This window comes from Miscanthus floridulus, chromosome 7 (genome assembly GCF_019320115.1).
Source record: "Miscanthus floridulus cultivar M001 chromosome 7, ASM1932011v1, whole genome shotgun sequence".
Taxonomy (NCBI): domain Eukaryota; kingdom Viridiplantae; phylum Streptophyta; class Magnoliopsida; order Poales; family Poaceae; genus Miscanthus; species Miscanthus floridulus.
In genome coordinates, this window is record NC_089586.1 from 31,448,437 (window position 1) to 31,465,602 (window position 17,166).

The 17,166-nt window shown below is 54.4% G+C and overlaps 2 protein-coding genes across 2 annotated transcripts; one reads left to right on the forward strand and one right to left on the reverse strand.

Annotated features, from left to right (window-relative positions):
- Positions 1–175: 175 nt before the first annotated feature.
- On the forward strand, positions 176–2,227 carry LOC136462980 (tRNase Z TRZ1-like). Its single transcript, XM_066462035.1, has 6 exons — positions 176–899; positions 1,013–1,108; positions 1,208–1,321; positions 1,387–1,455; positions 1,538–1,612; positions 2,025–2,227. Exons 1-6 carry the CDS (start codon positions 297–299, stop codon positions 2,097–2,099), a joined length of 1,032 nt encoding a protein of 343 aa, XP_066318132.1. The 5' UTR covers positions 176–296; the 3' UTR covers positions 2,100–2,227.
- An 8,118-nt stretch (positions 2,228–10,345) lies between these two features.
- On the reverse strand, positions 10,346–12,330 carry LOC136462981 (pectate lyase-like). The gene is made up of 3 exons (XM_066462036.1): positions 12,011–12,330; positions 10,995–11,898; positions 10,346–10,910 (listed from the first exon to the last, which is right to left on the reverse strand). The coding sequence occupies exons 1-3, from the start codon at positions 12,214–12,216 to the stop codon at positions 10,692–10,694; spliced, it is 1,329 nt and encodes a 442-aa protein (XP_066318133.1). The 5' UTR covers positions 12,217–12,330; the 3' UTR covers positions 10,346–10,691.
- Positions 12,331–17,166: the final 4,836 nt, after the last annotated feature.

Sequence of the window (17,166 nt, forward strand, 5' to 3'; positions counted from 1 at the left end):
ATCAGACTCACTCCAACAACTTATAAAATCAAATCAATAAATTTGTTGTTTCTTCTGCCGACGACCACAACAATCACCAAAACTCAACAAAAAATCAATTCCTTCTTCATCCGCACACGAATCGACCCAAGAGGAAATCATAGAAAGAATTAAATCGAGAAAATCAGAGAAATAATCGAGAAGGACATTAGATGGGGTTGCGCCTCCAGGCCGCCGCCGCTGCCTCCGCGCTGCCGTCCAGGGTGCCCGCGTCGTCGACTCACTCCCCCCACGGCTAGGTGCGCCGTCCAGAGCACATGTCGTTTTCAATAAAAGTTTCATTATTTTCTCCCGTTGCAACGGGGCTTCTCGCAAACAGTGCCACCTCCCACCCAAACCTTCTCCCCCTTCCCTCGCCGCCGGCGGCGGCGGCGGCATGGCGAAGGGCGGCCTCTTCGGCGGCGGCGACTTCAACCTCCGCTCCCACCCCCGCCCCCAGGCGGCCGAGGGCGATGCAGCAGCGGCTGGAGATCGAGGGCTACCACGTGGAGGGCATCTCGGTCGCCGGGCACGAGACCTGCGTCATGTTCCCCTCCCTCAACCTCGCCTTCGACATCGGCCGGTGCCCGCCGTTCGCCGTGTCGCAGGACTTCCTCTTCGTCTCCCACGCGCACATGGACCACATCGGGGGCCTCCCAATGTACGTCGCCACGCGGGGCCGCAGGCGGATGCGCCCGCCCACCGTCTTCGTCCCCGCCTGCCTCGCGGACCTCGTGCGGAGGCTCTTCGACGTGCACCGCGCCATGGACCAGTCCGACCTCGACCACAAGCTCGTGCCGCTCGAGGTCGGGGAGGAGTACCAGCTCCCCAAGGACCTCAGGGTCAGGGCGTTCAGGACCTACCACGTCGTACCCAGCCAGGTGAGGGCCAATGGAATTTCAAACTCTGTCGATTCTGTGTGCCCTTGAATGAATTGTGGGAATTACTTCTTATGATGCTTTCATGGATTTTGAATCGTGTGATGTGTGTGTAGGGGTATGTGATATACAAGGTGAAGCAGAAGCTCAAGGAGGAGTATGCTGGCCTCCCTGGGAAAGAGCTCAGTAATCTCAAAAAGTCGGGGGTTGAGGTCTGTCTGCCCGGTTAGATGTTGAAATCAAACTTGAGTAGAATCCAGTATAGAATTATTGATGTGTTATGCACTTTTCAAACAATTCATGGTGCACAGATTACGAATGTAGAGTCAACACCTGAGATTGCTTTCTCTGGAGATACAATGTCGGATTTCATCCTTGATCCTGATAATGCAGATGTGTTGAAGGCAAAGATTCTTGTGGTCGAGGTATGCCTTCTTGTCGGTCATCACTTCCTATGTGTACTTTACAATGTGTCGCCTGTAAATTTCAGAGTACTTTTATTGATGACTCCAAATCAACTGAGGATGCAAGAGAAAGAGGGCACATTCACTTGTCTGAGGTTATTCCATACTCTGTTCATTTTCAGTTACTAAAATTCCACTTTGTATTTACCCTTAACTTTATGTTGACAATGTGTGCAGATAGCAAGTCTGTCTGACAAGCTTAAAAACAAAGCTATTCTACTGAATCACTTTTCAAATCGTTATACTGCTGAGGTGAGCTAATATATAAGGGTTCAGTTATCTCTACCGAAATGCTTGGCCAGTTGCATAATGTTTGCATGTCAATCAAGTCCACTTACTATTACACTAAACTTTGTTGTTACATCCGAGTCCATTTTGACTACTTTTAGTTGGCAACGCATAGTTATAATTCTTAGTTTCCACCCGTTTTAGTTTTTAATGGAAAAAGCTTTAGAACACAAGCATGTCTTTCCTACTCTGAAGTTACACTTATTATGAAGGACAATGTGTCAAGCTCTTTTCTACTCTGAAGTTATACCTACAATGAAGCACAATATGCCAGTTTGTTTGCTTCCTCTGAGAAAATTTCTTATATTTCTGCATTCTTTGCAGCTAAACCACCTTGATTCTTTGCACCGTTTACTTATGACTGCTCTGTTTGCAGGACATTGATGCAGCAATAAACAGATTGCCACCATCTTTCCGAAGCAGAGTCTATGCATTGAAGGAAGGCTTCTAATTCTAGAGAAAAACATGGAGCCAGAGTTCAGCAATGAAAACTTTTGGGCCAGGTGTTTTGGATAATTACACTATGAAAGTATGAATCCTTTTGGTCTGTGCTCTTACCGTTCATCTGGCAAATTTATGAGGGGTTTGTTTCGTCGGTGTCGGGTATTAGTATTAGGGATACCTAGAAGAAGGAAGCCGATGGCCGCGAACACTAACTCGCCCGGATGGTCAAGAGCGTAATTTGGTCTCGCTCGACCCCGAAGGTACGGGCTCCGTCCCGTCCGACTCCGAGGGTGCGGACTCCGTGTCGCCCAACCCTGAGGGCGCGGGCTCCGTCACGCCCGACCCCTTGGGCGCGGACTTCGCCTCGCCAGACCCCTCGAAGGGGGATTCCGCCTCACCCGATGGGGGTCCGTACCGCTTCCAACTACTACGGGTGTAAGAGTACGAACCAGAAGGGGAGTAGGCGTGTCTTAACGTGACCCATGGCCATGACAGACCATGCCTAAGGACTCACGTCACCAACAGTGTCGGGCATGCCGGTGCTATGCTACCTAATCCCCGTACGACTTCCGACGGGGTATCTGCTAACCATGTCGCCCGCTGGAACGGAATGGAGCGCCCTGATCGGCTGACGACGCCCACGTATAGCGCCAGTGATGAACAGGGTCACGACGTGGAGCCATCCCCATCTACAAGACCGGCGGGACCTGCGTAAAGGAGATGAAGGGTGCCGCGACCCCGGAGGCCTTCTTCCTCGCTTTTTTCTCTCTCTTTCTCTCGTGTAACCTGCGCCTTCCCCTTCAACTATAAAGAGGGAAGCAGGACGCCCCGCGAAAGGCAACGACTCAACGCTGATAGGAACTAAGTTCAACTAGACTCAACTCCATCAGAGATTTGGGACCTTCTCCCTCTCTTGTCTATTTGTAACCTCTACTACAAACAAGTGCCAGTAACATGAGCACCCTCAAACTAGACGTAGGGACACTCCGCCCAAATCAGTATAAACCTTTGTGTCCTCCGAGCATACCATCTGGGCCAAATGCGCAAACAAAAATTTATTAGTCGACGGTTCGAAACACCGACAGTTGGCGCGCTAGGTTGGGGCCTTTTGCGTGTCTCGTCGTCCACAACAGGCCATGGATGGCTAGCCACGGCATGAGTTAGGTCCCGGGCGCGCACGTGCTCTTCGGGAGCCTGGATTTCTTCATCACCGCGGAGGGAGAGCTGGCGCGGGCTCCCGCCCTGGTCAAACTTCTTCACTCTACCGGCCTCGACGGAACCGTCGAGGCCCTCGAGGAGCTGCGGCTACATGCCCTAGAGGCCCGTGCCCCCGGGAGCGACCAACTCCTCGGCCTCGATTACGAGAGGCTGGAGCGCCAGCTCAATGCCTTCCTAGGACACCGACCGTCCCTGGAGGACCTGTGCTGCCTCACCTTCTCGTTCGCCAACGTCATGACGCAACCTGCCGGAGGGGAACCGCTCCCCTCGAAATACCTCACTCGGAGTGCCCCGACAACGCTCCCGTTCGGTCTGCGCAACGCCGCAAGGACCATTGGTCACCTCACGGCGCAGCGCATGCACCCATCCCCCACGGACGACGAATTTGTGGGTATGACGGACTATGTCATGAAATCTTTCCACGACCTTCTCGCGAGAGATTTAGAGATGATCTTCGACTCTAACTCCAGTAGGGAAGCCATCACCCCTCGCGAGAATGCTTCATGGCAGGCACCCCCTAGGGGCGCATCGAAAGCGTCCATGAGGGAGGGGCTACTCCTACAAATGACCCCAACAACGATGTCGAGGGAGATGCAGGGGCCCCGCATCGCCTGCGGGTAGAGCAGCTGAGGGCACGGCACAAGGAGATCGAGGATGCACAACTCCAGTTGGAGTAGGAGCGTGTGGAGCTCGAGCGCCCGCGGAGACGGTGGTCATGCGCACGCCACCCCCTAGGAGCGCCGCGGAAGGATGGCGGCAAACGACGTCGTGTGCGGGGCCGAGCCTTCAACGTCGGGGACCTAGTGCTCCGCCTCGTCCAAAGCAAAAAGAACCGCCACAAGCTCTCTCCACCATGGGAGGGACCGTACATCGTCGTGGAGGTGCTCCGGCCGGGCACCTACAAGCTCAAGTCCATCGATGGCAAAGTCTTCACCAAATGCTTGGAACATCGAGCAGCTACGTCGCTTTAACCCCTAATCTATGCGCGTACGTATGAAAATTAAGAATGATATTTCTGAAACGCAAAAACGCTTTCTCTTATCGGTTTCGCTATCGTTTCCTCGATCTTTAGTGACAACTGACCCCAGCAACGGCAAGGGGGCGGTCCTCACTCGGGGGTTGATAAGAATATATCTACTCAGAAACATTCTTTGCGCTCGACCCCTCCTTACGTTAAGATCTAGAAGCAAGAGTCACGGAAACAAACGTTGAGTAAAACTGGTCGGACCGCAAGAAACCTACGTCCCAGCGGCTATGGCGTTTTTGCTCACCAGCATGATCAGAGTTTTTTTGCTCGCACCTTGAGCTTTACAACCTTAACATTAGAAGGGGTCGGATCGCATCAACCTTTTTATACATAAAAAAAGAGAAGGGTCAAAGTCCGTTCGGCCAAAACAAAAATTAAAAACTTGTCTATTTATTACAAATTCACCGCACGGCTCATCCAACTAACTAACCCCTCGGGGGGATGACTTCGTCCTCGATCTTTACAGCTAGATCCTGCGCTAGGGGGCCACTGTCTCCTCGATCTCCTCCAGCTCGGCCTCGGAGTAACTGAGTGTGAAGCCCTGACTCATTGTCACCAGATCGATGTTTTCGTAGTGAGAATTAGCGATTGCAAATGACTGATGAATGCCAAAGCGAAGCGCGTTCCTCACGGTCTTGTGCGCCTGATCCGTAATTTGGACGGCACGGACCGCGAGCGAGCTCGTCTCTTGCTCTGGGGCCAGCTTGAGGTCGTCGTAGACTAGCTGGATAGCGACACGCAGGGTATCATGCTCATCGCTCTCCTTCAGGAGGGAGGCCTTCACCTCGTCGAGCTCCTTCTCTAGGCCACGGCTCTTCATCACCTCTGCCCAAGCTTGTCGTCGAGACCTATCCAAGTCACATACCGATCGTGTCAAAAGGCCTACCACGGATTCTAGGGAGAAAGACAACAAGGGAAACCGGAGGCTTACCGTCCACGTCCGCCCGAAGCTTGCGCACCTCATCGCGCTACTAGGTCACCTCGGCCTCCAGGCACCGGACCTCTTCCTGGCGCTGACCGACCTCCATGGCGAGCCTAGCGGACACAACCTTGGCCGCAATCTTCAGGTCCCTCTCCCCTTCAAGCTCACCCTCAAGGAGGTTGATCCGCTGCTGGGCGTCAGCGCCCTCCGTGCGGAGCCCCTCTACGGCCTGGAGCAAATTGTCCTGCTTCTTCCGTAGCCGCTCAGACTCCACAGCGTCCGCGCGCGTCCTCTCGATCAGGGCCATGAGCTTCTCGGCCTCGCGAGCATCCTTCTCCCTGACTCGGAGGTCGGCCAACTCCCGGGCGGTGGCAAGCTTAGCCACCTCCTAACAGGCGACGGCAAGCTGTGCGGCCAGCCCATCACTCCGCCGCATCTCTTCGACGAGGTGGTCCCAAACGTCCTTCTCGCGATGAAGGAATTGGGACTTCTCTCGGCTGCGGACCATAAGGGACTACAAAGAGGACAAGTCTTAGAGGCATGAAAAGGGAAAATGAGAGTCGAAAACACGGCCACATCATACTTGGCCAACCGGGGCGACGACATCGCGCAACGAGCTCAGCACGATGGTCAGGGCACGAACTATGGTCCCAACATCCATGTGGACGCTCTCCCATTCCCTCTCCTCCGCGGCGTCATCAAGGGCAAAAAGCGTCGCCCTTAGGTCCCGCCGGTCTGCCCACCGGATCTGGGATCCTCCCCATGCGTGTGGGTCGCCGCCCACCCGGATCAAAGACCAGGATGTCTCCACGTCGATCCCAAACGGCGCCGACCCCTCTTGTGGTAGTAACTCCAGAGCGGTCCCTCTAGCGGTAGAGGGGGCAGGTGACGTAGACGCGAAGGCCTGCCCCGTCGCCACATCCGCTAAGGACGCCTCGGGTGCACCCTCTCCCGTCTACCCTACCGCAGACGCGGCCACCTGCACGGACAATGGCTTCGGTTGCGTCGTCTTCGCCTGTGACATCGTGGCCGCACCCGGCCGCGCCACGTACGGACGCCTCGGGTGCGTCCTCCTCCATCCGCCCCGCCGCAGAGGTGGCCACCTGCGTGGATGACGGCTCCGGCTGTGCCATTTCTGCCTGTGATGTCGCGGCCACCTACGCGGATGACGGCCCCGGCTGGGTCGTTTCCACCTATGACGTTGTGACCACACCCGGCCATGCCACATTCGCCATGGGCACCTTGGACACGCCCTCCTCCATCTGCTCCCTCGTGGACACAGCCACCGGCTACGCCCCTCTAGTCGACGCCACGGTCGCCCCGGCGCCACTCTCGCTCGCCTCCGGTGTAACGCCAGTCGGCTCCTAGCGCGTCAGCTGGAGGGCGAGGCTCTTCTTCGGCGTAAGCCTTAGGAGTCCCGCGTCCTCCAACGCTACGAAGGACATGACAATCAGTTTATGGCAAAAATTTGTTAGAGCGAAGGAGCGAAGAAATTCTTAACTCACCTCGACGCCACCAGACAGTGACGTTTTGGGGTCGGTCCACCCGACCTCGGCAGCACCTCATCGGCACATTGCCGTTTTGAACCTTCCCTCTGCTTGGAAGGCCCGAACGGAGCGGAGCGGCCGGATCCTGCCGACTACGGGGGTGCCCCGGAAGGCCCGGATGGAGCAGAGCGGCTTGATTCCGCCTGCTCCAAGGGCGCGCCCTCCTCCTCCTGCCCCCGAGGCATGCCACGGGAAGGGCCCTGCCTGCGGCAAAGACAAGTCCTCATCCCCACCTCCTAGCTCGTCGCGTTGGACGTGCGATCCGGAACCATTGCCTCCCTCTCCTTCTTCTTCCTCCTCCGAACCTTGCCGCCGCCTTCCTCGATCCAGCTTCGCTCGCTGCTTTGCCTTCTCCTCATCCTTCTTCTTCTTCTTCCTCTTCTCGTATGTGGCCCGGTTCACCACCCTCACGGCGCGTGCTCTGGCAACGGCACGACGGAGGCCCGAAAGCCCAACCCCACTGGCAGCTCGACGAAGCCCGCATCTGACTGCATCGCGGTATGTCCTGGGATCGGGAACACGGCGTCGGACTCCTCCATTGCCTCCTTGATGCGCTATGCCACCTCGTTGTCGTGGAGCAGCCCTTGGGCGAGCACCGTCCCGTCGAGCTGTGCGCCGAGCGTCATCCCGTACAACGAGAGGGTGCGCGCCATCAGCGGCGCCACCCTCCTCGCATGATACGCCCCAATGACACCGGCCCCGCGGAGGCCATGGTTCTTCAGGAGTGCGATGGCGTCTAGGAGGTCGCGGAGCCTCTTCTTTTCCTTCTCAGGAGGTCCCCACTCCCACACCAGCGGCACCTCTTCGATTAGGCGTCCGGTGAAGTCCGACAAGGGGGCGGCGGTGTCGTTCTTCACGTAGAACCAAAGTGTATGCCATCCCTTGTTGGACCTCGATAGCGGATAGGTCATGTACTCGGTGGACCGGTGGCCCCGGAGGTGGAAGACTGCGCATCCCATCGGCACCGACAGGTCCCCACTTCTCTCCCTTTTCTTGTGCAGTGAGATGGAGAAGAAGTACCTCCACAGCTCGAAGTGGGGCTCGATCCCCAGATACCATTCGCACAGCGCGATGAAGGCCACGATGTGTTGGATCCTATTGGGATTCAGGTGCTGCAACTTGATCTGGTAGTGTGCAGCAGTCCCCGGAGGAATGGGTGGGGACGAATCGCGAATCCACGCTCGTGGAAGGGCGCGAAGGACATGACGTAGCCGTCGGCCGGCGCCTCCTCACGACCATGCACGAGACACTCCAATGCCTCGGTTCTCCCATGAAGAAGACCGCGCTTGACGAGGCCCTCCATGCGCGCGTGGGTGACGTCGGAGCGATACCATGACTCCATGGGAAGCAAGGGCGGAGGAACGAGAACTTCGCTGGTGGTGGAAGAGCGAGAGCAAGAGATCCGAGCGCTTGCGGTGGACAAGCGGAGAGGATGAGGCTGCTGTTAGGCGTATCAAAGACGAAGACAAAAAACCCCTAGTTATAGGGGAAGGTGGAGCGATAGGCAAACCGTTCGCCTCGATCGACGTGCCTGCCGCGCCTCGTCACTTCGCCTCTCTGAAAGTTGTGCGCATGGCACCCCTGGCTGCCCCCTCGAAGGGCGCGCCGAGCGATGGTTCGCCCCTCAATGGGCCGAAAGCCACCACAGGTAAGGAGGGATACGGAGCTAAAAACGCTCCCATGGCCCATTAAGGCCTAGGAGTTCGAAGGTTGGCCCATCGACGGGTTCACAACCGCTCCGCGGCAACTTTAGAGCGAGGGGTGGTTAAGGATGGGCCCGCTAGCGGCCAGCACCTGGGCGCACGAGCGCACGGGCATCCCAACCCACGTTCGAGTCTTGGTCGGTGCACAGTCCATGGTTTTTCCTCGAAGAAAGGCAACGAGCCCTTGGGACTGGTTCAACGGACCCGAGAACTATATGGACTGGCTGTCAGGAAACTGGAGTTGGTCATAAGATGTCCCATGCCAGACCCCCGCGAACAAGAAGCCAGGGCCCCACTCGGACTAGCCCGTTAACAGCTCATCGAGCACCATGATTCATCCATCGAGAAAAATATCGCATGGCTCAACCCCTCCATTTTATCAAAAAACGCTTGAGGGAGCACGACCACAAGACGAGCTGACCCCTCGACCGGACCCTTCCTACGCACGGGGGCTCGAGGGAAGTTGCACTCACAAGGAGTCCGAATACGCGGTCGCATGACAATGGCGGATCGATCGGATCCTAGGGAGGGATCGGAATCAAGAGAGATCTTTTCCGACCCCCCCCCCCCCCCCGAATCCCGTAGTTGCATGCTCCCGAAGAGTCCGAACGCGACGGAAAGGAATCGTGACCCTACCAAGACATCCCGCGGCCTGCAAAGGGAGATCAAGACCCTCAGAATCCTTACGGCTAAAAAAGCCTTCGAAGGAGTATCCTACTCCTCCGCAGGCTCGGGGGCTACTCTCGGGTATCAGTATTAGAGATACCAGGAAGAAGGAAGCTGATGGCCGCGAACGCTAACTCGCCCGGATGGTCAAGAGCGTATTTTGGTCTCGCCCGACCCCGAAGGTACGGGCTCCGTCTTGTCCGACCCCGAGGGTGCGGGCTCCATGTCGCCCGACCCCGAGGGCGCGGGCTCCGTCACGCCCGACCCCGAGGGTGCGGGCTTCGTCTCGGCCGACCCTTCGAGCGTGGACTTCGCCTCGCCAGACCCCTCGAAGGGGGATTCCGCCTCGCCCGACGGGGGTCTGTACCGCCTCCAACCACTACGGGTCTAAAAGTACGAACCCAATGTCAAACTTCTGACACCAGAAGGGGAGTAGACGCATCTTGACGTGACCCACAGCCACGACGGGCCATACCTGAGGACTCACGTCATCGACAGTGTCGGGCGTGCCGGCGCTATGCTACCTAATCCCCGTACGACTTCCAACGGGGGTATCGGCTAACCATGCCGCCTGCCGGAACGGAATGGAGCACCACGACCGGCTGACGACGCCCACATATAGCGCCAGTGATGAACAGGGTCACGACGTGGAGCCGTCCTTGTCATCATCTACAGGACCAGCGGGACTCGAGTAAAGGAGATGAAGGGCGCCACGACCCCGGAGGCCTTCTTCCTCCTCGCTTTTCTCTCTCTCTTTCTCTCATGTAACATGCGCCTTCCCCTTCAACTATAAAAGGGGAAGCAGGACGCCCCGCGAAAGGCAACGGCTCAACGCTGAAAGGAACTGAGTTCAACTAGACTCAACTCCATTTGATCCTTCCATCATAGACTTGGGACCTTCTCCCTCTCTCGTCCGTTTGTAACCTCTACTACAAACAAGTGCCGGTAACACGAGCAGCCTCAATCTGGACGTAGGGATATTCCGCCCGAACCAGTATAAACCCTTGTGTCCTCCGAGCACACTATCCGGACCAGACGCGTAAACACAAATTTACTAGTCGCCGACAGTCTGGTACTCAAATCAATACTTCACTCATGAGATTGAATTTAAACGAATGAAATGTGAAAAAGACACCCTCAGAACTCTTGCAAAACAATACAACATATTAATATTATGTTATTTTCGACCAATCGCAAACAGAGGCGGTTCATGTTATACAACCTGTATATGTATACAGATATACACCTGTGGGATAAAAGCAATCCCTTCCTCTGGAAATGACCAAACTGTACTGTAACAATTCCACAAAACAAAACTTCAAGGCAAACGTAGATTAGCAAAACGACGACCTGGCTACCCTCCATCCTACGTGGATGTCCTTTGTTTTCTTCCATGAGGATACCCCCCTCGTTGCAAGAAACACAGAGCGACAAGCTTTCAGTACTCCATCGTTCTCCGGACATGGCCGGCCATGCTGGCGGCCTCAAGCTAGAAGAAGCCTGACGGGGCCAGCTATCAGCACGGCTTTCCTGAGCAGCAGGACAATGTGCCGGAGAAGCGGGTGAGCCTTGTGACGTAGGTGCCTGGCTTGGGCTTGACCCACTCGTTGCCGTTGATCTTCCTGGGCACCGCGCCGCCGGACGGCTCGAAGATGGCGCCGTTCATGAACAGGTCGTCCTCCGTGTGCCACACCCAGTTCTTCCACTCGCCCTCTTCCGCGTAGTGCTTGGTGATCTGCAATGCATCGGTGCTTGGTGTGTGCTCAAAGAAGAAACGAAAACAAACCAAACGAAACGAATTGCATTGTTACCCACGCACCACTTTGGCGGCGATGTTGGGTGGTGCAATGTATCGGTTGCCCTGGCTGATGATGGTGGGCGCTTTGCCGCCGCCAATGGCATACATGAGCCAGTGCGTGTAGTCGTTGTTGACGACGTGGAAGAACCCCCATCGGCACCTGGGCATCCGCTGCACGAGCCCCCTGCCGAAGTGGTTGAAGGCGACGGTGATCTGCATCATCTGGTCCTGCGGGTACGAGTCGCTGGCGCCGAACAGCATCACGTCGTTGTGGTTGGTGAAGTGGCAGTTGGAGATGGTGATCCCCGTGGAGCTCTGCACCACGTCGATGAGCCCGTCCTCGCAGTTGGACATGGAGATGTGGTCGATCCACACGTTGGTGGCCTGGAAGAGCGAGATGCCGTCGCCGTCGGCCTTGGTCCGGGACCCGACGTGCGTCGGGGAGTCGCGCATCAGCCCGCCCATGGAGTGCACCACGTCGTGCACGTGCAGGTTGTGGATGATCACGTTCCGAGACAGCTGCACCGTGATCCCGGCTCCGTTGGCGATGTGCACCTGCGCGCCGCGCCCGTCGATGGTCTTGTCGCTGCTCACCAGCAGCTCCTGCGAGAGCTGGATGATCATGGACCTGGCGAAGATGATCCACAGCGGGCCAGGCTGGATGACGCCCCACCGGAGCGTGCCGGGGCGCGGGTTCACCACGTCGCCGTCGCTGGGGTCGGTCACGATGTAGATCGGACCGCCGAGGCCGCCGGTGGTCGCGTGCCCGAACCCCCTGGCGCACCGTGCCAGACGGAATCGGTCCGTCGCCCAGTCGTTGCGGCAGCGCCAGCACTTGTCGATCGGGTTCGTCGCCCGGCACGGGCCCGTCGACTTCTTGTGCTTCCGAGGCATCTCCCGCATCGCACGCCGCGGGCTGCTAGCTCTGCAACCATGCATATGCATGCATGCGTGTACACATTGCATGAAATGACACGGCCGGACGAACAATAAGGGATGGATGCTAGGAAAGGATGAAGGCCGGGGTGCATGCATGCCTGTGCACGGCGACGTTGAAGCTGTTGGTGACGTTGTACGGGTCGGACCTGTACGTCTCCCTCACCGACGCCTCGGCCAGCTCCTTGCGCTTCTGCCAATGCCCGTCAAAGTCGCCAATGTTGGCGCTTGACACGGCGGCGGACGCCAGGAACGCCGCGGCGACGAGAAGGGAGCCGGGCCGGCTCCACCGGAGCTTCGTCTCCATTATTGTATGGGCTTTATTTCACCTTTATTATTGGTACAAATGCATCTGTGTTCTTGGAAGAGCTAGCAGGGTTCTTCTTTTGTGGTGAAATTGGTGCTTCGAGCGAGAAAGGAAGAACCCAATTTTTCGCGTGGATGGGAGAAGAGGGTATTATAAGGAGGGAGACAGGGTATTATTGGAAACAAGGTCAGGCGAGGCAAGAGGCGAGCCACACACCCAAGTAAGAAATGCTATAGTAGGGATTTCTGTGTGTTTGGCGTAAGGTTGATTATTCTGTGTGTTTGGCGTAAGGTTGATTAAGCCTGGGCACGAAAAACCGAGAACCGAGAACCGAACCGAATTAACCGGAAACGAAAACGAAGTAACCAAAACCGAAATATTCGGTCCCAGGTTCGGTTCCAGGTTCCCAGGAACCGAAATTATTACGGTTAATTCGGTTCCAGCACTCGGTTAACCGAATTGATCTGAAATAACCGAACTAAGCTATTGGACCTATTGTTTTTTTTTACTGCAGGCTTGAATATTGCTCTATGCTTGAATATTTGAGAGAACAATAACATATATGTGTTGTACTGTTGTTTTATGCTGCATTGTTGTTTAAATTGTCCCTTTTGACTGCATGAAAATCAGGCAAAATGCTGCCGAAATTTGCAATTGAATGTGTTGTTCCATCGGTTAGAACCGAAACCGAAATTCCTCGGTTCCGCATTTTCAAAGTAACCGATTGATCCCTTCTTCTCATGTAACCGAATTAGCTGAAGAGCCGAAAAAACGAACCGATCGGTTTCGGTTAACCGAACGCCCAGTTGATGATAGAGAGGAGTTTTCTCGCTTGTACACGTGTAGAACCGCCAAGAGAAGGCACGTACGCCACTATTTTCTATTCTGGTCATATCCAAAGAGAGGGGATGCATGTGACACTGCAGTAGTTTTGCTTGGAACTCGATCGAAAGCATGTAAACTAGCTAGCAACATGACCCAAGCAAATTGATTAGCAAGCTACAATCGATTTGCATTGAAAGTGTTAAATTCGCCTCAGTAAACTTGCATAGATATAACACATATCGATCCACCAATTTTTTTTGCGGTGTCCATTTCTCACAATGAAGGATAGAACAGGTGACCGTGAGGCACTAAAAATACGATTTTATGAGATAACCCATTTAATTTACAGATAAAATATCGTCTAAAAATGAGAACCACTTTTAGAGGTGGATCCATTTAGAGACCCACCTATATTAATTGAGGCAAGCTCGTCTCGACCCGCTACAGACCTCGGACAATATAAAAGAGGGTGAGAGAAACCCTACCCACCTCTCACTCCCTCTTCACCCCGTGAACCGCTGCATCTCTCTCTCTCTCTCTCTCTCTCTCTCTCTCTCTCTCTCTCTCTCTCTCCTCACCACTCCGTGAGCCACTATCGCCCGCGTCGTGAATGATGGCCTCAACTTCGCCACCCTAGCTCCCCCTCCCCTCAATCCCGGACGCCACCACCCAGGCTGATCTAGATGACCAGGATCTTGAGTGCTCCAATCCAAGCAAGACACCTACTATCGCCTCCCCCAACATCAAGCATCTCTCTGTCACCAAGATGGCTAGCCAACCAAAAGTGTCCCATGTTTCATAGAGAAGAGACCGGGTTATTCACACTTAATTTGATGGTTAAAGACAAATTGAAAGCCAAACGGTGGTAATTAAGACCGAGTGAAAATAGGGATGTCTCCTACGTTACCCCATAATATATGGAAGTATCGACATAATTTCATTCAATCTGAATGCTATATGAACAACATATAAGCCTTCTACGTTACCCATGTAGCCATTCGATCTGAATGTTATATGAACAACATAAGCCAAATGACAAAACATGAAGATCTAGGAGGTAGAAGATGATAACATGAGGGATTCGATGCAGACAACCACTACTACAGAAAAACTTATGCGAGGCGTTTGGGAATGGGCCTCGGAGGCGGGCGGGAATTTCAACCGCCTCGGTTAATGCCTGGGATTAACCGAGGCGAGCATTTTATTAACCGAGGCGGTCACAATCAACAGCCTCGCAAAATCGATTTACAGAGGCGGTTCCTAAAATCTATTAACTAAGGCGGGCCTTATAAGTGGTCCGCCTCCAAAAATACCCCCATTTTCGCCTTGGTTAATAGTGGCCGAGCCCACTAGCAAAGAGAGAAGCCCAACCAGCCCAAAATCATGCCTGACTATATATACAGTGACTTAGGGTTTCACCTCTCACTTCCCTCTTCCTCACCTCTCTGAATCGCGACTTCGCAAGTCTGATATCACGCACAGCGCCCGACTCCTCCCCCTCCCTTCACGGCGGCGCCCTCCCCTCCCCTTCCTCACCTACAGTGCCCCACCTCTCTCCCCTTCCCTCCCCTCCCCTCCCTGTGCTCCTCCCCTTCCCTCCCTTCTCCGTTAAGGGCGCTGCGGCCTGGGGGAGCTAAAACGAACTGAGATTTCCAAGATAGAAATCTCAATCCCTACACAGATGTGATAGTCCCAGGAATAAAAGTTATCACGTGCAATCTCTATTTCAGCTGATTTCATTTCCATACAAAGCATTGCAAATCATTTAATACAAATTCGAAGTATACTTAGATAATAACCTATTACAAACTACGAGATTGAATCCACATGGATCAATCCACAAGCAAGGAAAACAATGTCGATCTATCAGAGTGTAACAACGAAGCTTGGCGAAGTCCACATCTAGAGGCATCCTTGAGCACGGTCGTGACCTTATACCATTCCCAACAATCCTGCAAGTCCATCATTCTGCACGCCGTCAGATGCGTGCAGGCCATGGTCAGCACCTATGAGCTTTAAGTGGCCTATTTCAAAGGGATCTGGCGATCCTATTATTTTGGGTTGTGGGTTGCATCCTAAAATGCAATAAATAATAATAATAGTAGTAATGTCCACCAAAACATCTCCAAGCCCTTAGTCCACCAAGGAGTCAAGTTCCCACTCTCATTCTGATAGATTGAGTCCACCCGAGGAGTCAGATTCCTACTCTAGCACATCACCTCAAGTCATCTCACCCATCATCCCTCTTCTTCCACAGTCACACCTCCGCCTCGCTCTCTAGGCGACAAGGACAACTCCCTCTCGTCCTTGCCTCAACCACCTCAAGCCGGACCTTAGGTCAACCAAGGGTAGAGAAGAAATCTCACACTAATTGGGGTAACAGAACACAAGATATTGTCCATATCCGAGGACGTGGCTATACGTATAGATTATAAACTCTGCAGAGTGTGTACAACATGGAAATCCCACACGAAGTGCCCTTAGTACGGTAGCTAGTCGACTAAGGAGCACAACACCCAAACTCGAACCCACCGTAATGGCACCATCCTGCCTCTCTCAGGCCTGGGAAAAACACCGGGTCGCCATCGGGTACCTGAAGCTATGAATCCGAACCAACCAGGCCAATGGTGGCCGAGTCTCGGGATGGTGTGAGCCCCATGCTCACCCTCCCTAACACTATCCGCTAACTCCTACAGTAATGGTTCCATCCTAAGCAAAGTCACAAGCCTAGGACCCCTCCCATGGAGCGTGTGGTGTGCACGTAAAAGTCATGTGAAGCATGATCACACCAACATATCAGTCCTTATATGGCTAGAGCAACCATCTCCTCCAATGGGTCACAAAAGACACGTGCCCTCGATGGCACAATCACCACACCACCTCCGTATCTACAAGTTGTACCCGCCATAGGTACCTTTAGGGAGCCCCAAGTACTCCCCTAGCATGTCACATCAGTCACTCTAGCTGTGGGGGTACGACCCCGGATACCCACGACAGACTACATGGGCCACGCCCCTAGGGGTGGTCTAGCCCACAAGATGAAGCCTTGCGGAGCACGGTGCTGCTCGGCGCGCCCCGCAAGACACCGAGAAGATATCTTGAAGATACTACGAGATCTGTTAGGATACATTTGATCCCATGATTCCTGTAATCTATTATTACTTTCCGGTTATCTCCTAGATCTAACCGACTTGTAACCCTACCCCCAAGACTATATAAGGCGGGCAGGGACCCCCTCAAAACACAGGCAATATCATACAAAGCCAATACAATCCAATAGACCATAGGAGCAGGGTATTACGTCACACAAACGGCCCGAACCTGTCTAACTCTTGTGTCTCTATTGCCTTCTTGTTCTCGATTACACGCATCTCTACCGATCAATCCACCTTTGTGGGATACCCCTCGGAGGATTGTCGATGATACTCTATCGACAGTTGGAGCGTCAGGTAGGGGTGTGCGTGTTGTTTCCATGTCGAACAAGATGGTACGTTTTGTAGGCTCTTCGTCCTTCCCAAAGCCCAGCTAGATCTTCACGGTCGGATCGATCTCCTAGGTCATCAACGCTAACGGAGACAGAGAGCTCATCGAGCCAGTGCAGATCGATTCTACGCTGACCACCCCAACACCTGCGACTGCAGATCTAATCTCAGAACCGCCTCTGAGGTCATCTTCATCGACAATTCACTGCCCGCTCCCCCGCTACCCGAGTAAGCAGATCAACAATGATGATCTGATCGTATCCATCAATTAGGTTGGCCAGAAGCTCACCGATTGCCTCTCCATCACAGAATCGGCTCTGACCACTCTGGTTCAGCGCCGACCACCCTCCAATTCAGATCTATCGGAGGCTGATCAGGAGACTCCAGGGGTTATGGCCCTACCCTTTGGGCTCACCAGTGTCACTACCACCTATCAAGGTGCCCTAAGGGGCAAATTCGCTGACCAGGTGAGAGACATCTATCCTCTCACCGACCAGATCGTAAGGGAGGCCACGCCCACTCCAATGCAACCTTGACGACAAATTTGTCCATGTTGACAGCCCCAGCGTCTACAAGACCCCAAGCACCAACTTGGCCATGGCCGCCAATGAGCTCGCCGACTTGAACAAACGCCAGAGGTCGC